The sequence below is a fragment of the Podarcis cretensis genome, assembly GCF_951804945.1.
Source record: "Podarcis cretensis genome assembly, chromosome: 9".
In the NCBI taxonomy this organism is placed as follows: domain Eukaryota; kingdom Metazoa; phylum Chordata; class Lepidosauria; order Squamata; family Lacertidae; genus Podarcis; species Podarcis cretensis.
In genome coordinates, this window is record NC_137178.1 from 75,267,122 (window position 1) to 75,294,301 (window position 27,180).

The 27,180-nt window shown below is 47.4% G+C and overlaps 2 protein-coding genes across 2 annotated transcripts in view; both read right to left on the reverse strand.

Moving 5' to 3' along the window:
• Positions 1–27,180, reverse strand: part of EDC3 (enhancer of mRNA decapping 3) — a 296,364-nt gene that overhangs the window by 262,848 nt on the left and 6,336 nt on the right. The window lies entirely within an intron of this gene.
• Positions 2,308–14,603, reverse strand: CPLX3 (complexin 3). The gene is made up of 3 exons (XM_079991769.1): positions 13,958–14,603; positions 9,270–9,357; positions 2,308–3,666 (listed from the first exon to the last, which is right to left on the reverse strand). Exons 1-3 carry the CDS (start codon positions 14,116–14,118, stop codon positions 3,442–3,444), a joined length of 474 nt encoding a protein of 157 aa, XP_079847895.1. The 5' UTR covers positions 14,119–14,603; the 3' UTR covers positions 2,308–3,441.

Here is a 27,180-nt window from a genome sequence, read left to right on the forward strand (position 1 = left end):
AAAAGAACAAAGGCTGCCTTGGTATGCAACTATAGAGCATACGGGAACTGCAGGCAGCAGATGGAGAAGAGCCTTCCACAGTCTGCAGTGCGCTTTCTTGGGCACCAGTCAAGAATAGTGGAGTTTAAAGAGAGTCCTTATTCTGATTTGTGGAAGGCATGAAGGGATGGCACATAACATGGGCAGTGGCAGCTCGACAGCACTGAAGACACAAAGCTGTCCTGTGCTCAGCTCAGACCATTGGCCCACCCAGCCCACGGCCGTCTACACCAGGGATGTGGAACCTGTGACCCTCCAGAAGTTGCTGGCCACCAATTCTCATCAGCCCCAACCAGTGTGACCAGTGGCTAGAGCAGATGGAGCTGTAGCCCAGCAACACCTGGAGGGCCAAAGCTTCCCCTTACCTGGTCTACACCAACTGGCAGCACCTTGTCAGGGTCCAAGGCAGAAGGCTTTCCAACCATCTGGCACCATTTAACATTTGGGGCTGGGAACTGAGCCAGAGGCCTCCCATATGCATAGCATGAGTTAGAGAAATCACGGAGCTATGGCTCCTCCAGATAAAAGTCCCATTGGCCCTATGGAAGGAGTGGGGGGCCTGGAGCCCTCCAGATGTTGTGGGCCTACACCTCCCATCAACCTTGGCTGGTTGGGGACATTGGGGCCACAGGTTCCCCTTCCCTGTTCTAAGAGGAAGGGTCATAGTTCAGTGGGGAAACTCCTCATACTTTGCCTGCAGAAGTTCTCCAGGAAGGGCTGGGAAGACTCCAGCATGGAAACCTAGAGAGCCACCAGCAATCAGGGCGCACCGTCCTGAGCTAAATGGGCCAGTGGTCTGACTTGGTATAAGGAAGCTGCCTCTGCTTTGCCAGTGGTGGAGCATGCTCTCCCTTATGGAATGTTCAGGTTCAGGTCCAGGCCTCTCCAGTCATGAAAGCAGAAAGCAGGGTTAGGAAGGAGCTTTCCGTGCCAGAGACCCTGGAGAGCTGCAATGTGTCTTCCTTTAGAGTAAATGTGCACTTGATCCAGGCTAATAGGACCAGTTTTGACTGGGACAAGATGTGTCTTTGTGAGAAAGTGTTTGTACAACAGATCACAGTGCATACCAGGCACAGGGAAGTTCTGGTCCACAGGCCAAAAAGGGCCTGAGGGGCCTCCTGGTCTGCCTCTGCCGTTCTCCCCACTTCCCTTCATTGGGCCCACTAGTACAGCCAAAGAACTCCTAATGATGCCAGGCATTTTTCCTGTGGTTCTTGTGGCACAAGCAGCTCTGGCCACCGCCACCGCAACAGCCTGGGACCTTTGACAACAACCTGAACTTCCTGTGCAGTTTCAGAAGTTTGGCTGCCCTCATCAGTCCCACTGTTGTCAGTGCTGGAGCCACTTTTCTCTTGACGTGGTCAAGGAACAATCTGGCTGGTGAAGCACTCAGCAACAGGCTTGCTAGGCACATTTCAAGGCTGGTGAATCATTGTGTGTTTGTGTTTCATGAATCAGTTGGTAGATGAAGTGGTTGCATCTGTCTAGGCTTGTAAGAGAACAAAACAGCACCAGGTGCAGCATAAATGGAGAACCTCAGGCTCGGGGGGGGCAAATGTGGCCCTTGAGGTCTCTCTGTCTGGCCCTTGGGACCCTTCCAAGGCCACACAACTCACTGGCTGGGCTGGGCTGGGCCCCTGCCTTTTTGCCAGGCCTACATATGTCTTTGAACACTGATCGTGCCTCTTCCTTGTCTGGATGAAGAATTGAGAGGGGGTACAGCTTGCTGTACAAAGGTAAAATTCACATTCCTGGCCCACTCACTTTTGCCTCTAGCCCCACCCACCTGCATGTGGCCTGCAGACAGTTGCTCAGAAGGGAGGGCGGCCCTTGAGCAGTAAATGGCGCTGTGGGTTAAAGCCTCAGCGCCTAGGGCTTGCCGATCGAAAGGTCGGCGGTTCGAATCCCTGCGGCGGGGTGCGCTCCCGCTGCTCGGTCCCAGCGCCTGCCAACCTAGCAGTTCGAAAGCACCTCCGGGTGCAAGTAGATAAATAGGGACCGCTTACCAGCGGGAAGGTAAACGGCGTTTCCGTGTGCGGCTCTGGCTCTGGCCAGAGCAGCGATGTCACGCTGGCCACGTGACCCGGAAGTGTCTCCGGACAGCGCTGGCCCCTGGCCTCTTAAGTGAGATGGGCGCACAACCCCAGAGTCTGTCAAGACTGGCCCGTACGGGCAGGGGTACCTTTACCTTTTATTCCTGGCATGCAGAATTGGGGAGCCATGGCAGGCCATCCAATCTTTTGCATACAAAATGGCAAGACAAAGAAATGCATAGAGAACTCTTGTCATTTATTCCACCAGTTTTCAACAGTACCATGGGAAGAGGGTGTCACGGCAGGTAGAGGCTCATACAGGAGCACTGCATGGTCACGGCACAACATACAGACTGACTGCCACATTCATGACACGGAGATGAATGTCCCCCTTCTCTTCTTGTTGGAAGCAAGGACGGTGAGAGGTCCCACGACAACGTAGCACTACACAAGGAGTTGAAACAAGTCACACTCACAGGGCAGCCATTTCCTTCAGTGGATTGAGCACCAACCAGTTTAGCTTCCATCCTTGTCACACTGTATGGCCTGGGCAAAGAACTGGGCTACACTGGGGCCTCAGTTTTCCCCACCTGTAAAATGGGGGCACAACTCTGCTTTGTAAAGCATCTGTGGTGCCGTTAAGTGCAAAGTATTGTCATTGTTTGATCCGTATTGCTATGGTTTCGTGTCGGAGGAAGGGATGGGAAGGAGGGTCTACCCCTCCAAGCCTTGTCCCTGGAAGACACAAAGGAGGCAAGGGTATCATTTTGATTGGTGACAAGTTCTGTTCCTTGAAGCCGAAAGGAACGGAAACATCCACCTGCAGCCAAGCCCTTGGTTCACATCTCCTTCATTTGAACTTGAGCGAAGGCCAAAAAATGGTTCTTCTACGTAATGTAGAGGGTTTTGTGGGGGCAGTTTGCCCACAGTCAGGCCCGTAGTCCTGAAACAGCAAATGGCTCTCTTCCTGCTCTGCTGAAAGGGCTTGTGTCAGCCCTGGGGAAAGATCGAGGGGGGGGGGGAGAGGGAGAGAGAGGCAGCACTTGGGCATCACCCTGCTGTGTGGGGAGGAGGATGAGGAGAGTCTTGTTCTAGAACCTGAGACTTCCAGACACACCTCACATTCACTTATGGGGCGGGAAGGACTGAGACATCTTTCACAGGGAAGAGACGGTGGTTTAGAAAAAGGGTATCCAGCCCACACACACCTAGGTGGGGAAGACAAACTTGACAGGAGCCTGCTGGATATTTTAATAAACCACCCGCACCCTTGCACTCCCCTTTTGTGCCCACAGCCCACCCCACAATGGGACACACTTTACAACTTGGGAGGGGGAGGGGTTTATTCTGCTGATGAGCAACAGCTGGGTCACATGACGGCACACTTCTCGGCAGACTGCTTGAGGTCGTCCAGCCTGGCCTGGGCCTTGTCCTTCAGGGAATCCAGGTCCAGGTTCTGGATGCTGGTCAGCTGTCCGATAACAGAGTCCTTTTCCTCCTCCTCTTCGTTGTCCTGCTCAATCATCTTGGCCAGCTCTTTGGGGAGCTCCACATCACCCCCGACCAGCTGGATCTGGTTGTCATCTGTTTCATTCTAAAGGGGATGGTGGTGATTAGAGAAGAGAGGGAGAGATTAGGCTCAGGGGTCATAATAGTCCATCATGGTCTAGGGCCCGAGCCCAGCCACACCGGAGGTCCAATGCAATGGCCACTCAATGCTAAGTTGCTGAGGGAAATAGCAACTGTGTTTTCTGTTGCTATGGTGACAGTGGGACGAAACTGCAAAGCCAGCAGCAGGTAGCAATGGGGGTGTGAATGTATCTCCTGGCTCACCTCCACACAGGAAGACATGGGAAAGGCAGGACAAGAAGGTGAGAACTGCCAGGTTTGCTGGCAGGTATTTAAAGCCCAGCAAGCCTTGGTGCCCTCAAGAGGTTGAAGCACAGAGGGTGGGAAGGAAGAACAGGGTAAATTGACCCCATTCTCCCTGGGGGTTGGGGAAGCAACTGCTGCGTCCTGGAGCTGGCGGCCATGACAGGTGGCCTCAAGAGTGGAGTGAATGATGCTGGAGTTGGAGAAAAGATGTTTCCATTCAGTCCTGTTTTAATCTCTCATGCCTGACTGATTCCATCAGAACATAAGTGGATGTGATGATCACACTCTGGAAGTTAAGAGCATGAAAACGGGCTTTGATGAAGTGGAACAAGACGCTGATGTGTTGGAGGTGTCTGGGACAGATTGAAGTAGAGTGGCATTGAGCAATTGTGTTGGACGATTTATGGTTAGTGGTGGGAATCAGCCATGGACCAAAACATAGAAGGGAGGCAGTGTGTGTGTGTGTGTGTGAGAGAGAGAGAGAGGGGGGGGGGAATGGCTGGCTGGTTGGTTGAACAGATGCCAGTGTGTTTTGTGGCTAGGTTGGAGTTAGATCAGTGAAACTCAAGTTCAATTCCCACTCAGCTAGGAAGATGGCCTTGGGCCAGTCACCACCTCTTGTTCTAGCCAACCACATAAGGCTGTTGTGATGATGAAATGGAGAGGGGAGAAGATCTGCGCATGGAGGAGAGTTGGGATAAAAAATATAACCAATAAATTCTCAACCACAAACTCATTGGGAAAACCAGAATCATTTGGTGTCCTCTCATCTGTAAAAAGAAAGAGAGAATTATAATGACAGTCAAGAGCATTTTGATATTGATATAAAAGATACTGAACAGTATGCTAGATTACTTCATTGGAGACCATATGGGTAACACAGAGAGCAATGAAGATAACTTAGAAAACTTAGCAATAGCACTTAAAAAGAAAGATGCAATTCTCAATTTTTGTGCAACCAATATCGCTATGCTGTAAAGCAAATAATTACTTTTTAAAAGCTAAAATTTCAGTGAACAAGTAAACAGTTCTCTCTAGCTTTAACATTCACTCCTTCAGCACTGGCAAATGCCATGTGTCTGAAGGCCAGAAGGCTTGCATTCTGCTCTGCTTCTCACACTACCCGTTGCTTGAGAGGTGAATGCAGCAAACCAGAATGATTTGGTGCACTAGATGTGGCCCTTCTCTTTGAAGGATCATCTCAACAAACAATTATGACATGCAAAACCAGAGCGAAATGAACATGAAGAAGGATGCAGGTTTTGGACAGATGGGGACGTCAGGTGCTAGTGGGGAGGGAGGACACAAAATTCAGTGGTGTAAGAGGGACATTGTGTTAAAATAAGATGCCTTTATTGTCGAGATCTTTGCGAAGCTTGAATTGGATGGCCCTGGACCAAGACCACCTGAGAGCATCAGAGTTATCCTTGCCCGTTTTTCACAGAGCAAAGATAACCAGGAGGCAAGAGGCTAGTAAGAGACCCGTGAAAAATCAGGTGAACAACACCTAGGCAGCCCTTGACCATGCGGGACTTTTTCAGAGTGCTGGAGATGCAGCGGCGTAGCGTGGGTTGTCAGCACCCGGGGCAAGGCAAGTAATTTGCGCCCCCTAACCCGGGGCAAGGCAAGTAATTTGTGCCCCAACCCCTAACCTGCCGCTGCTGCCAGCTTCTTCTTGCTGCTGCCTGGGCTGGTCGGGTGTGGTTCTCTCCCGCGCTCAGCGCTGCGCTGGGCGGCCGCTGCACTGTCCCTCCCCCAGATAGTCCCTCCCTCGCTCTCTCTCTCTCCGCTCCGCACTGCAACGCACGCCTGGCACCCTCCCCCTCCACAGTGGGCAGCGACCCGGCAGCTCGGATCGGATTCGCACAGCCAGCACTGTGAGAGAGAGTGAGTGAGCCAGGTAGGGGCAGAGAGCTGCGAGCGCGCCCCTCCAAATGTTGCGCCCGGTGCGGCTGGCACCCCCTGCACCCCCCACGCTACGCCACTGTGGAGATGGGCATACTCTAACCCTCTTGATAGAGCTCCGCTTTTGTCTGGTGTTTAGAAAAACAAGAATATTAGATTACAATCTCAACACTAGAGCAGCTCTTGTAACATTTATGGAAAGATTCCAGAGTGAATATTTCCATGCTTTACCACAAAATCTGTATTATTATTATTATTATTATTATTATTATTATCATCTTTAAATATTTTTTCCAGCTCTCTTTCTATTCTGAAGTTGCTCAAATATTTAAAAATACACAACCATGCAAAACACACACACAGAGGCCCCAAATGAACCTGCAGCTTTAAGCCTGATGGAAGCTAACTGGACTAAACCAGCTTAAACCGAAATGATCAGCTGTCTAGGCATTTTTACAAGCAAGACCTCTAGAATTGGGATGATGTCATTCCTGGATCTAAGATATGGAACTGGGCAGATCTGAGTCTGGAGAACACCTAGGCCTCCACGATGGTAGATTGGCAGAATATATGCATATAGGTCATATGTATCATCACACTATTAGATTTCTAACACTCCAAAGATCAGAAATAAGTATAAAAAATAATAAGAAGAAACATATATCTCATTAAAACTATGAAGAAATGTTTTATAAAAAATGCAATTTAAATATAATAATAATGGAGCCTTCCAATATTCTCTGTCTGGCTCTGGAGATTTCCCTACCCCCCCCGACCAACCCCCCCTCTCAGCAACTCTCTGTATTGGCTCTGCTTTGCACCCTCCTTCATTGCTGTATTGCCTAACTGGAATGTGTCTTTGAACTCTGATGATGCCTTTTGATTCCCTGGATGAGTGGATGAAGGACCCATCTGTACAGGGATGTATGAGTGTGTGCAAAAACTAATACAGTGGCAAAATTCACATTCATTGTTCCACCTACTTTTTCCTCTGGCCCTGCCCACCACTGGAATGTGGCCCCCAGAAGATTGCCCAGAACGATGCAGCCCTCGGGCTGAACACTACACTTGATCTTAGCCAAAAGGCCGAGAAGCGATAGCCCTCGGGCTGAACAAAGCCCTCCACCCCCGTCCTGGCCTAAGGGCACAATCCAACAGGTGTTTATCATGACAAAGTCCCACTGAAGACAATGGGACGGAATTCAGTTGTACCTATTTTAAGTCCTGCTGATTTCAATAGAACTTAACTGATACAAAATTTTGTTGGATTAACCTGATTATGTCTGGTCTTACAGCCAACTAAGCCAGTAAACCAGCTGTTTCGTTGGCAGGTAATGATGCATTTAAAGTCCAGCGTCACTGAGCTATTTCATGGTACAGAAATAAAAGCATACAAATGGCGAGGAATTGAACACCTTTTTTTAAAAAAGGTGTTTTATCCATAAGAATATCTTATTATGTACTACAACAGTCTGAACTTCCTATAATTATGATTATCATTTATATTTCATGTATTACATTTCTATCCTGGCACACTTCTGCCAGGGAACTCAAGACCTTGAATGCCCAAGAGGCCTCCCATCTGGACGCTGACCAGATCCAGTCCATCTTAGATTTAGCAAGTTTGTTGTATCGGGTACCTTTAGACCATGCCCAAATTGCTCCCAGATTCCTAACACCTTCTTGCTCCACACATAGCTTCTGGAGAAGTCTAAATGAGTTTATACACCTCTACATCCCCAAATCAGCTTCAGGCCACCTTAAATCCTATTTAAGTTTATTTCCATGCTCAGCCAAGTGCTTAAAGCCCTAAGTTACCCAGGCTGCCTCCTTCTCAACAGATCTTCTTGAGTGTCAAGACTGCCAGAGGTGGCCTTCTTGGTAATTCCACTGCCCTCAGAAGGTCACTGTCTGGGACAGGTGTGTTTTCAGGTTCTATCCTATTCCTGTGACTGTAATTTGTTTTTAATTCTGAATTTTAAATTGCAACAACAACAACAGTTTATTACTTATACCCCGCCCATCTGGCCTGGCCTCCTCAGCCACTCTGAGCGGCTTCCAACAAGATATTAAAAACACAATAAAAGATGAAACATAAAAAACTTCCCTAAACAGGGCTGCCTTCAGATGTCTTCTAAAAATCAGGTAGTTGTTGTCAAGGAAATAGACATCTGGTGGCAGGGTGTTCCACAGGGTGGGCACCACCACCGAAAAGGCCCTCTGCCTGGTTCCCTGTAACCTTACTTCTCACAGTGAGGGAACCGCAGAAGGCCCTCGAAGCTCGACCTCAGTGTTCGGGCTGAACAATGGGGGTGGAGACACACCTTCAGGTCTACTGGGCCAAGGCCGTAACCCACCCTGGGACCAGAAGGGCTGCTACTACTCTGAAGTGTCAGTCCAGAGAAGTTTTATCTGAAATGCATTGCACAGGAAATAAGCTTTGGGCTGGAGACAAAGGTATGGAAGGTTTGCCTTAGTCATGCTCATTCATTTCAATAGTTCTACTCTGTGTAAAACTTAGTTGACTATCACCCACAATTTGGAGTGGCCCAGACCTTGACCCTAGATCCAGAGATGTGTCAACTTCAGTTTCATATTCAGACAGCTCATGTAGTTCTGTGCCAAAGAAGAAACATAGGACAGCTGCCCTTAAACCAGGCCAGGTGACTTGCCCATCTTACCTAGATCCATCTATTCTGACTGGCAGCAGTTCTAAAAAGTTTTAGGCTTAGAAGGGCCTTTCCCATCACTTGGACCTTGATCTTTTTAATGGAAGATGTCAGGGATGGAGCCTGGACTCACCTGCTGATCTACTCTGCGTCCTCAACAAGGAACTGCTGACTGGTTCCAGCCTCATTTTGGAGTGAACTTAAAAAGAGGGCCACGTTCTCCCATTAGCCATTTCCAAGCGCAGGATGTCTCTGGCATTTTATCAGCACCAGCCACTCTGTGTATGGGGGCTCGTGACTCGTAAGGTCTTCAGTCCTAATGCTCTGTCTCCATCAACAATAGGGGCGGAGAAGAGCTGTGGTTCTCCAGATGTTGTTGGACTGTCCTGGATAGTAGAGCCAATGGTCATTGATAATGGGAGCTGTAGCAACATCTAGAGAGCCACAACTTCCCCATCCCTGCCCTACAGGAAAGAACAAAGAAGCTGTGACCCTCAAGATATTGCTGGGCTCCAGTCCCCATCACCCTTGCCCATTGGTCAAGAAGGCTGGAGGCAATGGAAGTTGAAGTATCAGACCATCCGAGCGGTCATGGTTTCCCCACCCTGGCATCAAAGGTTCTGGTTATTTCTTCCTCCACCTCCTCTGGTATCTGGCTGTTGCTCAACCCTAATACAACCAGCAATATCCCTGTGGAAATCTGCCCAGGTTCCCTTCATCCTCCTGCAGCAAAGGCCTGATGGCTTACCTTGGGAAGTCTGTATTTATCCCGAAAGTGGGTCCGCAGGGTGGCTCGTTCTGCTTTGCGCTGTGCAAACTGGGCATCCCGCTCCATTCTGCAAACAACATTGGGAGAAGATGTTGTTGATTAGCTGCAATGTGTGTGCCCCACGTGGCATGGCGAGCAAATGTATTGGTCACTAGGGCAGAGGAAGCCTGAGAAGTTTAATGTGGTATTTTTACTTTTTCTTTCTGTAATTTTTGAAACTTTAATAATTTTTTATTTTTTTTTAAAGAGAAGTTTCCCGGTACAGGCCATTAATCTCTGCTCCAAACCTCAGCATTTCACACAGCTGATATGATGCTAGTCAGAGTGCATCCAGAAGATCACACTCTGTTTAATCTCGCCTAATTAACTTGGAATAATTGCCAGTGCCCTTTCTCCACTCATACTCAGTAATGCTGCAGATAACATGCACATCACAGAGAGATTTTTCTTTTTTACACAGCCTTGCATGTAAAACAACTCATTCTATTATTTTATGTATTCATCCTCAACAGAAAGGGCTCAATGGCAGATCACCTGCTTTGCATGCAAAAGATCCCAGGTTTGGGTCTTTGTGGCACCTCCAGGTAGGACAGGGAAAACTTGCTGCCTGGAACCCTGGTAAGCCACTGCTGGTCATTGTGGGCAGTATTGGGCCAGGTGGACCAAGGGTCTAATTCAGTGTAAGACTTCTTTTCATGTTCCTGTGTAAGTCATAGTTGTTAAGCGCCATCCACACATCACTAAATCTCAGCCTCAACAGTATACAATCCAGAACACTGACCACCTCAGGGCTTTACACTTACAATGGTTAATGCACACTGGGATGCCCATACTGGGACATACTGGAGGTGTGGAGAGAAAAATCCCTATTTTTATTGTTTTTTAAAAAACCACGATGGAGAATAACAAACTATGTGGTATGGAATTAATTCAAGTTGGAAGTAATTAATATTAAGAAATCCTGGGATATGGTCTCAGGGTGCTCATTTAACCAAACGACTGGAGTGTAGGATAGCTGTGAGAGTTCTTTCACCCCAAGTATTCCCATCCCCAAATGAATCAAAGCCAGCCCATAATATCTAAGAACATAAGAGCCCTGAGGCTGGATAAGACCGAATGCCCATGATGTCCAGAATTCTGCTTCCACAGTGGCCAACCAGATGCCTATGGGTAGCCTACAAGCAGGACATTGGCACAAATAATACGGCCATAATGACTTATAGCCATAAACAGCCATTCACCTCCTCCTTATCTCCCTTCTATGACCACAGTAGCATGGGCAGGAGGGTTGTGTAGTTGGATAAGGATGGAGAAGCTTAACATTGGCCACAAGTAGACTCTTGTTTGTTAACTTCTAAGGCAGGCTTCCCCATTTGGCCAGTGAGGCCATTTCCACCAAGCCATGCCCACCTGCCCTACACCTGATGTCGTATATGATGGCAGGTGTGGGGCAGATGAGGGTGGGGCCTGGACAAAAGCCCCTTGTGCCACCCTTCCTGAGTGCCTGACAACCAGCTGGTGCCCAGGTGTGCAAAGGTGTCTTGCAGGTCTCGTGCATGACTCACACAGCAGCATAGTTCTCGGGAGAGTTTTACTTCCACTAAAATCAGTGGGACGACTGAATACATTTCCTCTCTCCAGGTGCTTTGGCTAAGTTCATTTGCAGCTCTGGAAATATTCTGGAATATTTGGAATACTCTGGAAATATTCTGGAATACTTCTGGCTGATTTTGGTACAGATTCTGGGAGTCAGTGGAGACAGTATTGGGGAGATCAAATGATACTCAGCAAAACAGAAGCTGACTCTGTTGTACTGGGCTGGGGAACTTGCGGCCCCCCAGATGTTGCCTGGTTATCACTTTCATCATCCCCAAACCATGGTCCACGCTGTCTGGGATTGATGGCAGTTGGAGTCCAGCAACATCTGGTGGGCCACAGGTTCTAAGCCTTAAGTTAAATGGACTATATGAACAAAGCATGGAGGAAAAGAAAAATTATTATTGCTCTTTTTGACACCTCATTTGTTCCTCAGCTAAAAACAACCATTTCCAACCAGTTTCATCATTTTTGTGATTGTGAGCTCACTTTGCATATTAGTAGGGTTTAAATATATATATTTCTATGGAAACATTATGATCAGAATTGAATATCTCCAATGTCTTTCAACAACCAGATCTCTGAGCCAGCCCAGCCAATTAAAAAAACAAACTAGAAATTTGCTCATGAATGACTTTTCTAACTTTTTATGGTTTGATGTTTTAATTGTTGTGAACTCCTCTGGTATATATTTTTTATGATACAGTGGTATGCAATTTTAAAAAATAAGTAAATAAAACAATTCAAGAGTAACTTTCCTGGATCACTAATGACATAATGCTTCTATCAATGTGCCACTAATATGCCTTGCAGTGGTAGGTCTCCAGTATGATTTAGGTGTTTTATGCAAATCCAGGAGTAGATCTAAGTTCCCCAGATGACCTGTGCTTGACAGTTCATAGGGGCTTCCACCCAGACAAGCGTGTGTAGGGTTGCCACCTAAGTGATGGTGCTGATGTGATCTGTTCTCCAGAACATAAATTGCAGCATAGAATGTTTCTTTTTCTTTTTCTTTTTTAAAAATAGGCTACTTTGTCCTCTTTGCAAAGAGGATTGTAATGATATAGACAAGGGTACAGTGGGGTAATTAATGGTTTTGGTTTTTGTTTTGCTCTGGCAAGTGAATGAGGTGATACTGAGGCTTTCAAATTTGTTTGTGGCAGATTAGCAAGGCAGAAGGAAGAGAATGAAGTAACTGAGGAGTCTGGATACTTCTTTCCTTTTCCTCCATGGAGTTCCTACTAGACACAAGCAATTTAAATGACAAGACTTCTTTGCAAGACTTCTTTTCATTTATAATTAAATGCTAAAGGTTATGTTTGAACTGGCTGGAAATATTTTATTAAAGCACATTGTGTTTACCAGTCGAATTTATCCTGAGACTGCTGGCAGACTATAACAAACTGGGTATACTGCTATTTCTGCACTGCTGCTCTTTGGAAGGTGTAAGGACATATGTGCATATATGAATCAATACAGCTGCCTGTGCGTTTGGGGGAAAAAAATTCCTCAGGGGTGGAGTGACTACAGGGGCTGCCACAATCAGTTCTTGGACTTCAGAATTTTCTGGAATGCCACTTGATGCATTAAATGGACAGCAGGGAAAACTGCTCAGCATAAGGCTTGGAAGCAAACTGCGGGTGGGAGGGACAGGTGAAACACAGTGAAATTATGCATGCAAACTACTACAGGAAGCAAACGGTTGCTGCGGGAGCAAAACGGCATTTAAAAATTGTGTGTAAATGCAGCCTTAGATACTTCCCCCCCTTTTCAAAATCAGAAATGGTGAATAATCTAAACTCCAACTTCCGGGGGTGGGGGGAGGCAGGGAGCTATAGTGAGATGTAGTTTTTCCTGAGAAAACAATCCCATCTCTTGAAGGCAAAAGCGGATTAAAAGATTAGGGGTTCATTAAAATGCATTACTAACATTCCCCGCCTTCCACAACAAATGTAAAGTCCTGGGTTCACTTCCTCTTTCCCTTCACCACTTATTTGGGAGGAACTAAGGCAGAGGATCTCTTTAACCCAGTTTGGGCTTAAATGGAAAGATCAGCTTCCACAGGGCGCCTTCTGTAGCCCAGATTCATATGTCGACATCTAAAAAGGGGAGGATTTGGGTCTGAACTTTGCATAAAAACTGCTTAGCGCAAGGGATTTATTTTCGCACAGACACTGCTTAGCGCTATTTTAAATTTATTTTTAAAATTGCCCTATTTTTTATTGTAGGCGTGGACTTTTTAACATCCTGCTAGAATCAGTCCAGTGGAGCCAGCATGAGGTTTTCAAATGTCCTCTTTTGTACACCACTGTTTGATGCTCAAGGTGCAATCCCAGGACAATACAAAAGCAGTTTCTTGGGAAATAATTTTTACTGTGTGTATAGTATTGGATGTTGGTGGAGGGATCTTTATCATCTCTCTGTGTGAACTTGCATGCTCTTCCTAGATTCCCTTTAGCCTATTTCTCTCCTTCCTTAAACATATAAACTGGTGTGATCAGTGAATAAGCTTAGACTTAGACCCACACTTTTATTGTTCTTCAGATGTTGATTCACCAAACTTGCTCACAGCAGCCCAGACGTCTCCTGATTCTGAGACCCTGATTCTAGACCTGGGACTAATAGTCATTTACCTCAACAGGGTTGGTGGTGGGATGAGTCTGAGATGAGGCAAAGTTCAGAATCCCCTTCATCTCAGACTTGCTTGCCTTGAGTCTTCTGGCCAGGCTCTACATTGAAATGCATAATATGTCGTGAGCTGCAATCAGATCACTCACATTTCCCTGGTCTGATCTTGATTTTGCTCATGAGTTTCCTTAAAGGGGGTTATCAAGCAGTTTCTTTCTCCATCTCCTCTCCTGCAAATCTACCATACAAACTAAGACCATAAAAGACATGTACGGCTAAGGTTTCTAAAAGTTACATACAGAAAGAGTCATGTGATATTCTCCAAAGGGATAGCCATGGCTCTCATGAAGTGGGCTCTTCTCCATGAACGCTTGTGCCAAGGCTCTTGGTTGCAGTATAACTGGACAGACACAAAAAGGAGCCCTTCACCACCCGATACTTACTTTTCTTCCACCAGCTGCTTCTGGTACTCTTCGTATTCTTCCTTCGTCATCCCCTGGGCTTCAGCCGGGGACTTCTCGCCTTCTCCTTTCTCTTCTCCTCCCAGTCCGCCAGTGAGGTTCTTCAGTTGCCCACCAACCATGGACTTCACCATGAAAGCCATGACTAGCTGTGTTGAGGAGGGGAGGAAGTTGCTGGAGGAAGAGTTAGGATCAAGGAAAGAAGAAAAGATGGGATAACGATGGGGACTTGAGCTTGGCCGGCTTGTCAAAGCCCAGCGACCAGGTTTGATCTAAATCAGCATCGTCTCCTGTTGGGGATCCCGTTGCTCATTGAGAGATCTGGCTCTGCTGTAGAAGGAATGGTCCGGGATTCCGCTGGGCTTCAGCACCGGCGGGAGGCGGACAGTTCCGAAAGCTCCCAGCAGTGCCGAATGAATCCGCTCCCTTCCTTCAGACCACCGCGCGGCTTTGCGTTCAGCACCACGGAGCGCGGACAGCGACTGCTGCTTCGGAGCGTCTGCGCGCGTCTGTGGCTGACGGAGCCGGCCGCGAGGAGGGGCGCCCCCTTGCGGTAGGCAGTAGCTCACTTTCCAGGGACCCTCACGCTCATCTGACCTCGCCTCCGACGGTGTGGCAGTTTGGCTCTGCTCGCCCACTCCGCCCCCTCGCTCGCGCTCCAGCACCGCCTTCTTTGCCTTCGTAAAAAAAGATTAAAGCTGTTGACTGGTGTGACGAACCTCGCGCATCTTCCAGAGTGGGTAGCTCTGTGTTAGTCTGTTGCAAGAAAACCACAAAGTATCTCGTGGCAAAGACAGGTTTGTTATGGAAGTAACTCTTGCACGGAGTACAACCCGCTTCCTTAGTTGCAAGAAGGGTTTATGCTCAGTTGATAAGCAAGCTACACAGAGAGAAAGTGATGAGCTTAAAGGGGGAAATGGGAAAGAGGGAAACCTGCGACAAACCTATAGTGTAGCTTAAAGGTAAAGGTAAAGGGACCCCTGATCATTTGGTCCAGTCGTGGCCAACTCTGGGGTTGCAGTGCTCATCTTGCTTTATTGGCCAAGCTTCTGGGTCATGTGGCGAACCAGAGCTGCGCACGGAAACACCATTTACCTTCCTGCCAGAGCGGTACCTATTTATCTACTTGCACTTTGTCGTGCTTTCGAAATGCTAGGTTGGCAGGAGCTGGAACCGAACAACAAGAGCTCACCCCGTCGCGGGGATTTGAACCACCGACCTTCTGATTGGCAAGTCCTAGGCTCTGCGGTTTAACCCACAGCGCCACCCACGTCCCTGTAGTAAACCTGTAGTGTAGCTTAAATGCATGCAAAAGAAGCACAGAGTGTGTGTGCAGGTGTGTATGTAATACAAACATGCATTTAAGCTGTACATAGAAGTGTCATAAGCTGTACATATTGTGAGATACCTCAGTTTCCCAGCAGTAAGGGACTCCCGGGGGCTTCAAGTGCTTTGTTTCCTTGGAATGAAGGTCAGCAGAGACTGTGGGGTCTTTAGAATACAGTGGTACCTCAGGTTAAGTACTTAATTCGTTCTGGAGGTCCGTTCTTAACCTGAAACTGTTCTTAACCTGAAGCACCACTTTAGCTAACGGGGCCTCCCACTGCCACCACACCGCCACTGCACGATTTCTGTTCTCATCCTGAAGCAAAGTTCTTAGCCCGAGGTACTATTTCTGGGTTAGCAGAGTCTGTAACCTGAAGCGTATGTAACCTGAGGTACCACTGTATATGGATACACATGCACACACATAGGAAGCAGAGGCTGGAGGTGCTCACAGTGTTAATACCCCGACAAAGTTTACTTCCCCATTCTGTTTTGGGGGGAGGGGTGACAAGCACAGAGCAATTGATGTTTCTCTCCCTCCAACACTGAGCTTCCAGCTCACTCTTCACTCAACCCAGCCCATTGTTCTTCTACCTACTTTTTTCCAATGGAAATGCACTTCTAAATCACAGTACTTAAGTAGCCAGCAAATAGTCATTCCATTAATAAATGAACTGGTTTTCTCCTAGATCAGGCATGTCCAAAGTCCGTTTCAGGGGCCTAATCCAGCCCACTGGTCGGTTTAATCTGTGGCAGTTTATTTCCTGGAGTAAAATCCTAAAAAAGAGCTCGACAACTTCAACCCTAAAAAAATCTCAACAACTACTTTGGGTGGCCCTTTGGTTGGCCCTCATGGCTCTTCACTTCATCAAATGTGGCCCTCTTTGAAAAAAGTTTGGACACCACTGTCCTAGATCCTACAACTGCACTTTTGGAAGGTGCAGAAGGTGTCATCCAGACTGATCCCTCCCCACACAAACTCATAACACTATTGCAGTGGTTTTCAATCAGTGTGCCATGGATGCCCACTGACAGAAGCAACCCACCCACTTATTTGCAAAAGAGTTCCTTCTGACCCTGGAGAGTTGGTGACATCATCCAGAGCAGAGCTGTGCTTTTGCTGTTTTATTTATAGATGTTGTTATTATTTGCAAAATCCATGTAACACTTAAAAAATATTTCTATATCTCCAGCACCACCAGGATGCTTCCTGTCACTGGCTGGGATGGCTGCTGCCTGGGCAAGCAAGGTGTCCTCTTCACTTGTTCTGAGGCCTCCACCAGGAACCTTGCTCAAAGCGAGAGGGAGATGGAGGCCTTGAAAATCCCATGTGATGGGCACAAGCTCAGCGGAGGACAGCCTTGACTCTCTCCTTCTATTTTCATCTGTGGATAGAAGCTGAAACCTAAGGGAGGGGGGGAGGACGCCTAGCAGAACTCCAGACTACCCTTTGAAAACTAGATTCGTCTCAAGGAGACAGGCTGATCTTCTCCCCCGCACCCCCTTCCAACGGAGGCAGGGCAGCCTTCAGATTGAATCAGGGCTCCTTAGGAGAATGCGCTCTCTCCGATGAGACTTACGCCGTTAAGTCACACAGAAGGCAGCAGAGCAGTTCAGTTGCCTCCAACAAGAGCCTCTGCAGGCATATGGGCATGTAGGAGAGAGGTGTCCCCCGCAAGTTTAACTGGGATCTGCAGTGGTGTTTTTTGAGGGGCAGAGAGAAATGCAAAAAGGAAGGAGCCAGGTCCCTTCTAAAGGGCAGGGGTGGGTAGCTCAGTACATTTTTGTACCACATGCATTTCACACGCAGTTATTTGTAAATTCATTCTGTGCTGTTTCCACATTAACAGGTAATTTCTCTCTAAAAACAGCAACAAAAACTCTGTACAAAAGCTAAATTTAAATATATACCGGTATTTGTGTTTTTAAATCCCTGCTTAAATCCATTTTTTAATACATATTATTTCAAAAACAAAACCACACTGAAATGTGCATTTTATCCCCATGCATGCATTTCCAAAATAATGTTATCCTAAACCAGGCACTTTAAAAAAATAAATGTTGGTACATTTCTTGAGCCAAGAACTGTATTGCAAAAATTTGGAAAGCTGCAAAATTCCAGTCTGTGCATTACTTCAGGAAGAAACATTTATTCCATATTTATTTCCTATATTTTTTATCCTGCTTTTCAGAGTTATTGTCTTCCCAAGACAAGGCTAGAGAGATCTGGATTCAAGTCTCACCTGTGCCAAGGACTCACTTGGTAGCGCGAGAGAAATTCCTCCTCTCCAGCTCAGCTCCCCATTTGCAGGGACCTAACTTGCATGACTGTTGAAAAGACGAACGCAATATTATAATTTTCAGAGCAATTATTGCAGATTACAAGCTGGCATGTCAATGGAAAATGGTAATAGCAAAATGCAGCACTTTCCAGATGGCAGCAGCGTCCTTGGAGTTCACTCTCTCTTCCCGTTGCGTGATTTAGGTAGCAGCAGTGAAGAGGAATCCATTTATATCTGCTTTGATTTTTCAAGATTACAATGCACTGTGTCTGAGGATTAAAATGTCCAAAGAAATGTAAATCTACAGAGCTAAGGCAGAATACCTTGGAGAGAGAGAGAGAGAGAGAGAGAGAGAGAGAGAGAGAGAGAGCACCAAACTAGAGTCGTCTACACCTGCAGGACTGCCATAGCAAAATGTTATTAACTTCCCTTTTCTTTCTTTGCTTGAGCAACAGTATGGGATATGATGGTCGTTCCTTCACAAGGGTTCAGTTAAAAGCAGAACGTGCCGCTTCTAACAAGCCCTGGTCTTTATTTTCTACAACAAAAAATACTTGCAGTTTAAGCTTTGCAAATTCCATTGGGCTCAACATAATGCTATGCTCTTCTCATTTTTCCTAAACAGGCACTCTGCCACTGAGCTACACCCTTACCCTGATTTGATTCTTACAAACACCACCCTGGAATTCACAGTTTGGGTGATGGTGCAGTTTAGAACATTTCCAAATAGAAAAATTGCTCTCCCAGCCATTCACTCCCTTGCTTCTCCTGCCTTCCTCCCTTGTTTCGGTCATTCTTTGCCCACCCTCGGCTCTGTTCTGCTGCTGCTCTCTCACCTGCCCTGTTCAACTGTTGGCAAAAACTGTATGCTCCTTGGGGCAAGGCCTTGTCTTTGGGGCTTATGGGAGAGGCAGCATCATGTGTATTGATGGCGCTGCGTTAAACAAGAACAGCAGCAACAAGATCTTTCTTTTTTAATGTCCTGAAACATCTCCAGAACCAGGAAAATGAAGCATTTGTATGTTTCTAAACCACCTGCTTCTTAAGTGCCTGCAAAACGCACAAAATGAATATTCTCTACTTTTTTGACAGGCTACCTATTAACATAATTCCCATTTCTTTCCTTACAGGTTAGGGCCCTGAGCTTAAGCATGACTCACGCTTGCTCAAGAATATGTCATGGATGGAAAACAGCTTAGTTCCCCAGCACAAGGGGGTGGGGGTGGGGATGAACGCAAGTGCCTCTACCTTAAGCTTTCCTACTTAGAGTCGAAAGGGATATGGAAAGAGGATTTTGACAGTGCAGATGTGTGGATGTTGTAACAGGAATAATTACAAAATGAAGAGGAAGCCTTGAGTGTTGACATGAACTGAAGTCAACTTGTTGCCTGAGCTTTATTGAATGTTTGCTAAAATGAGAAAAGTCTGAAAGCTCTGCAGATTGATGCCTGTGTCGTTCTGGTTGTGCTTTGTTTGTTACCAATTGAAGACTTGTGTGCTTGTTTTGCTCTAAACTGGTTAGAAGTCTAGACCTGGATGTTGCTATCAGGTGGGCCTGTGTGCTTTCTCTTGCAGCCCCTGAAGTTCAGCCTAGGCCAAGCTTGTGAAGCACCTGCCCGGTGGACAGCTGCTGCCCTTTGTGACCAGACTGTGGTCTTCAATGCCAAGAAGGTGAATTGCAGGCAACTGGAGCCAAGAGGCAGTGTGGCATAGTGGCTAGCGAGTGCCGTGCTTGAGCTGGGTGAGACCAGCTCCAGGGTTCAAATCCCCAGGAAGCCATGAAGCTCCCTGGAGAGGGTTTGGATGAGTTGCTGTTTCTCAACCTAGGCTACCTCAGGAGTTGCTGTGATGCTAAAACGGATCCATCTCTGAGCTTCTTGGGAGAGGCCTGGGATGCAGCAGGCAAAAGTGAGTGCAATGGTGCGTGTTTAGGTTTGGATAGGTGCCTCTCTTCCAAGCGAGACTGTGGCCACATCGCCCTGCCTTGAGGGAATTTAAAGGCAGGGAGCATACTTCAACTTTGTGAATAGAATAGAATAGAATAGAATAGAATAGAATAGAATAGAATAGAATAGAATAGAATTTATTATTTATACCCCGCCCATCTGGCTGGGTTTCCCCAGCCACTCTGGGCGGCTTCCAACAAAGTATTAAAATACAGTAGTCTGTTAAACATTAAAAGCTTCCCTAAACAGGGCTGCCTTCAGATGTCTTCTAAAAGTCTGGTAGTTGTTCTTCTCTTTGACATCTGGTGGGAGGGCATTCCACAGGGTGGGTGCCACTACCGAGAAGGCCCTCTTCCTGGTTTCCTGTAACCTCACTTCTTGCAGTGAGGGAACCACCAGAAGGCCCTTGGCGCTGGACCTCAGTGTCTGGGCTGAACAATGCGGGTGGAAACGCTCCTTCAGGTTTACTGGACCGAGGCCGTTTAGGGCTTTCAAGGTCAGCACCAACACTTTGAATTGTGCTCAGAAACAGGAGAGCCACTATGTGCCAGTAGGTGCCTTCTCTGCAATTTACTGAGCATCGCTGTTAATGCTGTCCCTGACTTCCAAAGGGTCCTGTCTCTCACCCTTCATGTGCCAGGGCTTGTCCCCCCTGAACACCGAGCCTCAGGGGCTCCCTTGGCGTGCACTGGGCAGGCTGTCAAAGGGAGGAGCGGAAAAACCCTCCAAGCAGGCAGGCATGAAATCACAAAATGGCCCCATGTCACCCAGCCTTGGGAATATGCATGCGCTGCCGAGCGCTCATGGAGGGGAGGGGAGCGCATGCACCCAGAATGACACAAACATGCATGGACAGACACATACTGTGGCAGAGCCAGCCATGTAAACAGGCACATGGGGGTGACATGTGCTGCCGAGATGCCCTGTGGCTGGGAGTGAACCCTGAGTATGAACATGCGCACTAATATATATATATATATATCTACGTGCGCACACACACACTCCCAGGGCTTCCCCCGAAGGGGACATCTCCATCCATGTGTGGTTTTCCTTGAGATGCAGGATGGGAGGTCAATGTCAGAGGATGGAGTGCCTTTCTGCACTGCTGTGCCATAAGCACACAGCAAGGAGGCACTGAGGAATGTTGCAGGAAATGGCAGCCGTGCGTTTGCCCTAGGAGGGCTCCACGGCTGGGCCCCCGGGGATGCAGCAGACGCTTCCCCACTCTTGCACTAACTGGCCCTAATTAGGAACTGCAAATAATTAGGCAGCCAGATGGCAAAGGGAAGCCGAGTGAAATTGACAAACACTGTCCAGTCACCCCCTCTTCCCTGCTTCTAACTAGAGCAAGCCTCTCCAGACAGCGATGAGGCAGTTGTGTCTGGATCCAGCTTCCTCTCAGTTTTGCAAATGGAAGGGGAAAGTATCCCTTTCCAAAACAGAGAGGGTGTGTTGCTCCACACAAGAATGGGCTTTGCCAGACACCCACCCACCCACACTCCCCAGCATTCGCACCTCTCCAGAGAGCGCCTGCTGCTGCTCATATATCCTAGTGGGTGACATTGTTCCTGGGAAGAGGCAAAATCAACCTGGCTCTTTCTGCATTTAATGCAGCACAGGATCATAGAATTCTGGTTGGAAGGGGCCCTGAGTCATCTAGTCCAAGCAGGAATCTCAACTAAAGAAAGTTATTCCTGCTCTTGAGTCGAAATCTCCTTTCTGGTCATTTGGATCCATCGGTTCGGGTCCTACGCTCTGGAGCAACAAAACACAAACTTGCTCCATCTTCTTCTGACAGCCCTTGAAGCTGGTTCTCCCCTCTCCTCTCAGCCTCCTCTTTTTCAGGCTAAACATACCCAACTCCCTCAACCATTCCACCTTCGGCTTGGTTTCCAGATCTTTGATCATCTCAGTTGCCCTGCGCTCCCCACGTTCCCGTTTATCAATATCCTTCTGGATTGTGAAGCAGTGCACTGGATGTGGGAAATCCAGGTTCAAACTCCTGTCAAGATGGAGTTTGTGACACTCAGTTGGGTGTGAGAAGTCACAAATGTGTTTTAAAAACCTAAAAATATTTTTGTAGATTGCGTTGAGGTTGTTGTTGTTTTTTTTATAATCAAGCCATGTATAAATTTTGTGAAATAAAATAAAATAAAAATAAATGAAACCTTGAGCAAAATATTGACCTTTTGTGACCTTTAAATCATGAACCAATCCATGGTATTTTAATCATTTTTGCACCTCTATTTCTGTACTTTTCCTGCAAGTGAAACAAGGACATGTGAGAGCCAAACTGTCTTTAATTCTCACAATATTTTAACACCTTGGCACCAAGCCCTCTTCTGTTGCATGAACAAAACTTGCAAACTTGAGGACTATTAAGACTACAAAAGTGGTATAACTGTAAGCAAAACAGGCATCCACTAAAACACCTGTGGATTTCATCTGAAATTTGGGATGTTGATTGTATATTGTAATAATTGTATATTGTGTATTGTAATAATGCAGGGGATGCAGGTGGTGTTGTGGTCTAAACCACTGAGCCTCTTGGGCTTGCCAATCGGAAGGTCGACGGTTCGAATCCCCACAACGGAGTGAGCTCCCATTACTCTGTCTCAGCTCCTGCCAACCTACCAGTTCGGAAGCACACCAGTGCAAGTAGATAAATAGGTACTGCTGTCGTGTGAAGGTAAACGGCATTTCCGTGTGCTCTGGTTTCTGTCACGGTGTCCCATTGTGCCAGAAGCGGTTTAGTCCTGCTGGCCACATGTCCCGGAAAGCTGTCTGAGGACAAACGCCAGCTCCCTCCCTGAAAGCGAGATGAGTACCACAACCCCATAGTTGCCTTTGATTGGACTTTACCGGTCCTTTACCATTGCCTTTTACCTGTAATAATGGCAGGGCCAACAGAATTAGCCCAAACTTGAATTTGCTGATGGGTTTTCCATGCAAACCTCCTGCTTGGAGAGTAGCAAATGAACCCCAAACTGAAATTCCCCCTGGGTTGGACTCGATGGCCCTTGTGGTCTCTTCCAACTCTATGATTCTATGATTCTAGACCTAAGCTCTGGCACCTCTCACTCCTGACTCTGAAGTTTGGCCATGGGAGTTGGCAGATTCAAATCCTTACACAGCTAGGAAGTCACTGAGTGACCTCAAGCCAGGCACTATGGTCACATCCACATCCTGCACTCAAAGCCCATTTATGGACATGTCTTCCCCCACAAAGCATCCTGGGAACTGTAGTTTGCCTCACACAGAGCTACTGTGCTGGTCCCGGGGGGGAAGGTTACCGTTGACGTAGTCAAAGTCTGGTCCTGGGTCACTGGTCTGGAAACAGTTCACAAGGAGCGAGGCGAGGTCCGAAGCAGGAAGCCGGGTGGGGACAGGAACACTGGAAGGTCAGGTCTGGGTCCGGGCAAGAGCAGGTACTCAATGACGTTGCTCCCACAACCTGGGACCGGGCTGATGGCCTTTATCTTCTCTGAGGCCAGGGGCGGCCCCGGCCCCCAGGAGACCCGCCTCTCCTGGCCTTATGGCGAGCACTCCTCCTGGGAGAAACCAGTTCCCTCCGCCTCTCTGCCCTGAGCCTCTGCAGCTCTGGAGAGGCTGGAGGGTTACTGGACCCAGGGGGAGGCTCACCTTCCTCTGGCAGGGCTGGGAGAGGCGCACCTGCAGGCAATGGGTCCTCAATGACCTCCGGAGCCAGAGTGGATTCATCTGGTGCCTGCTCCTGAGGACCCAGCACAGGTGCAGGCGCTTCAGATCCAAGGCCCCGCCCCAGCTCAGCCGGCCCTGGAGGCGGGGACTCCTGTGCAGGCTGGGGTTCCTCCGGTTCAGCCTCTGAATCGGATTCCCAGGCCATCACAGCTACAATCCCCAGCACCCAAAACAAACAACAATTCCCCCCAGGATTATTTTGGGGAAGTCATGTGTTATAAATTTATATTGTGGCTGTGAAGAGGCAGGAAAGTGTGCTTCCTTGAGCTCCTTTGGAGGAAGGGTGGGATTAAAAGGTCACAAATGAAGAGGCTTGGGCCTAGAACTGTCTCTGAAGGGAAATAACTGGTGTGCATTCTCAAAAGCTTGGTGGCAGCTATACGCTCACTCTGCAGCCAAACTCAGGTGTATCATCAGACACTTCACAGTCATCAGAGTAGGGTGTCAAAGAGGTTCTGGGGCCCAAGTTCCTGTGAAGGGTGAAAGACACACAGAGGTCACCAGGCATCTATTTGTGGGAATGTTCTGGGGTGCAGAAGAGGATATATTGACTAATTATATCCTTATCCAACTTGTGCTAACAAGTTCCCAAAATATCAGCAGAGTTTATGACATTCCCCTTTAAGTTCGCAACGGTAACGTGTGCACAGGTTCGCTAGAACCTCTATAATAATTACTCTGGTAATTTCCCCTTTTGTTCCCTCTTAAAATACAAGACACGACACACTCTTTATAAAAGTATAAAAGAGTTTACTCACGTTCTGTTCACAATATGATCCCAGAAGGCAGACAGCTTTAAAAAGGTTACATACACTTAGAATCTATCTTATAGGAAGCTAGTACTGTCCTCTCTTGGCTGAGAGCCAAGAGGGCATGTTGCTCCTTCAGAAGATGAAGATGAGAGAGGCAAGAGGCAAGAGAGAGAATGGCTGCCTGCCCTGTGCTTTTATCATTACCTGCACAGGTGAGGCCACACCCACCTCTGGTCACATGCGGAGGAAGTCCGTCCCCAGGAAGTTTACCTGCTTGCTGGACAGACATCCCTCCCCATGTTCTAACATGTACACTCTAGGAATGTTGTCATTGACTGCTCCTGTGTTTACATCCCACACTATTTGCACCTGGAATTTCCATAGGAACAAATTACCAGTTTATGGAATCTACAGGAGGTCTCTTGTGCTTGGCTTCTGCTTCCAGGTTTCCCATAATGGGCATCTGGTTCATCACTGTGAGACCAGGATGCTGGGCCAGGTGAGTTCCCTTTGGCCTGGTCCAACAGGCTCTTCTCATTCAAAAAGGAGCCCACAGCAGCTCTATTTAGCTGATTGTAGCCTCTGGGACCTCGCAACCAGGACTCATAAACAGGGAATTTGTTAGGGCATTTTGAGGGGGATGTACGTAGGACCAAGAAATGGCGAAGGAGCTACTGTAACACATGTGCCACGTTTGTCTTCCTGCCTGAGAATGTGCAGTACTAAAACAACAGCAAGTGCAAGCTGGCGGCCTTCTGGATGAGAAGGTACAGGAACTTGAGGCCTCCCTATCCACACTTTGAGCTACTGAGCAAGATGAGGAATTTCTTAACAGAGCAGAGTGGAAGATCATCTATTGCATGCCCTCCAACATTTATCCGATGGAAATATGGAAGTCTTAAGGAAAAGCAGGACATTCTGGGATCAAATCAGAAACCAAGACGGCTTCTGTAAATCCAGCCAGGTGAGGGAGGGGGCAAACCCCTTTGCCCTTTCTTATACTAGTGAGCCAAACTTAGGGGCCATTATGGCCCTTGCCTGGAGGATTCAACAGTTGGATCCTCCATTAGATTTTAATCCTTGCTAGAGCCAGGACTTTTTGGGACGCGGGTGGCGCTGTGGGTTAAAGCACAGAGCCTAGGGCTTACCGATCAAAAGGTTGGTGGTTCGAATCCCCGCAACGGGGTGAGCTCCCGTTGTTCAGTCCCAGCTCCTGCCAGCCTAGCAGTTAGAAAGCACGCAGTGCAAGTAGATAAATAGGTACCGCTCCAGCAGGAAGGTAAACAGCATTTCCATGTGCTGCTCTGGTTTCGCCAGCAGTGGCTTAGTCATGCTGGCCACACAACCCAGAAAACTGTCTGAGGACAACTATCGGCTCCCTCGGCCAGTAAAGTGAGATGAGCGCCGCAACCCCAGAGTCGTCCGCGACTGGACTTGTCAGGGGTCCATTTACCTTTACCTTTAGAGCCAGGAGTTAAAAGGGACTCAGGCATTACACAGCCTAACTCCTCTTACCTCCAAACTCATGACATTACTCTTAGTTACAGTTGCATAAGTGGACTAAGGATTTGTACCAAAGTAATTGCTACCCAACATGATAACACTATTCTGCCCCTCCTCCCCCCGATTTTGGTTTGGGGATGGAGCAGGAAGTTCCTCCTGTTTTGTCAGCTTCCTAAACCTAGTTGAGAACTGAAACAGCATCTCCTCCAGAGATCATTTTCAATTCCTGAACCGAAACATCATATTCCAAACACAGGAAATAAGAGTATCCTGGTTGAGGAGCAGGGTGGAACAGGACATGTGTTTCAAACATTTTGAATTGAGAGGGATGAAGAGCTAGATAAATAGATAGGACAATAGCTTAGATTTTCCTATACTTAACAATGATGTTGCACCGAGGTGTTGGGAATGAGAAGGCAAGCTAGAGATTACAGAGCTGCGATGAACAGGCATGGAATAATGAAGGGGCATGGAGGGAGAAGCTGGAAGCTAAAAATATAACACAATTTTAGCCAGGGCAGATTTGGAAGGGGGCACATGGATTTCTCAGATGGGGATATGAAAGCTGGCAACAGGGACGGCTGCCCTCTACAGTCTCCATCCCCAAGCTGTAGCAATTTCAGGGCTGCATTTGCAGGGTGAGTTTCATGAGGAAGGTAAAAGGCCTGGGGGTTTTTTTGTGACTATTTGGTTTATTTATAAGTAATACAGGTGGAACAGGTGCTACGGGGGTACAGAAGCAAGCAAACAGGCAGCATTCGTGCCAAGGAAGCATCCTTGCTGTTCTCTCAAAAACGTCTGCTTTTTTCTGTGACGTCTGCAGCCATGCTGCATGTTGAGCTACATTGGTAGTTTGCTGGCGAATGCAGCAAGGTGGACGTTGCAGGATATGGATGGGTGTTTGGGAGGGTAGCTTTTCACCCCAAGAGAGTGGTTCAGGCTATAGAGGGCTATTAAAGGTAGGGATGGTCAAATCTGTCACTTTTGGTTTCTCTCAGTATTTAATTTTTCTAGCCTTAAGTTCTATTCTCCATATGCCCACGTCAGTTTGTGTTTTTTGTTAAAGTCCTTGTGAAAATTCGTTAGCATTTTTCACCCCATATACACATTTTTGTTCGAATTTTTCCCCAATAGGCACATTTTTGCAAAGCAATTCCTGCTAATATAATGCATTTTTGCATGTTGTTTTCACTAAGATATGGACACTTTGCCCTAGTACTGTACAGTTCATGCATTTTCTACACATTACTTGGCCAGAGGATTGCATTGCAAAATTTGGACAAGTGCAAAGTTTGAAGGATGGGTGTGTTTCAGTTCAGGTCCTTTTTCAGAAAGTGTGAATTAGGCAGATTCTCCATACTCCTTGAAATGTAACCTGAATCCTTATGTACTTCCATTTAAATTAGAACCACAGTTTCTAAATTTGCATCTACTGTATGCATAAAAAATAGTGCATGCGAATGCTTTGTGAATCTGCAATCTCTTCTGCCCTCTTATTTGGGAGATGAGTGTTACCCATGCTACTGGTACAGCAACTGACTCAAGGGGGTCTGCTCTTGCCTCAGTTTTCTCTGCACTGGTCACACCCTGGCTAGGCTACTGTAATGTGGTTTACACAGGGCTGCCTTTAAAGATGACTCAAAAGCTTTGGCTGGTCCACTGCCCAGGGACTGTTA

Bases quoted from the DNA above. Each gene is read 5' to 3' on its own strand.
- CPLX3 (XM_079991769.1), bottom strand. From the start codon at position 14,118: ATGGCTTTCATGGTGAAGTCCATGGTTGGTGGGCAACTGAAGAACCTC. The intron at 9,358-13,957 runs GTAAGTATCGGG...TGTTGTTTGCAG, and splicing joins AAGCAGCTGGTGGAAGAAAA to AATGGAGCGGGATGCCCAGT. The intron at 3,667-9,269 runs GTAAGCCATCAG...CATCCCCTTTAG, and splicing joins ATAAATACAGACTTCCCAAG to AATGAAACAGATGACAACCA.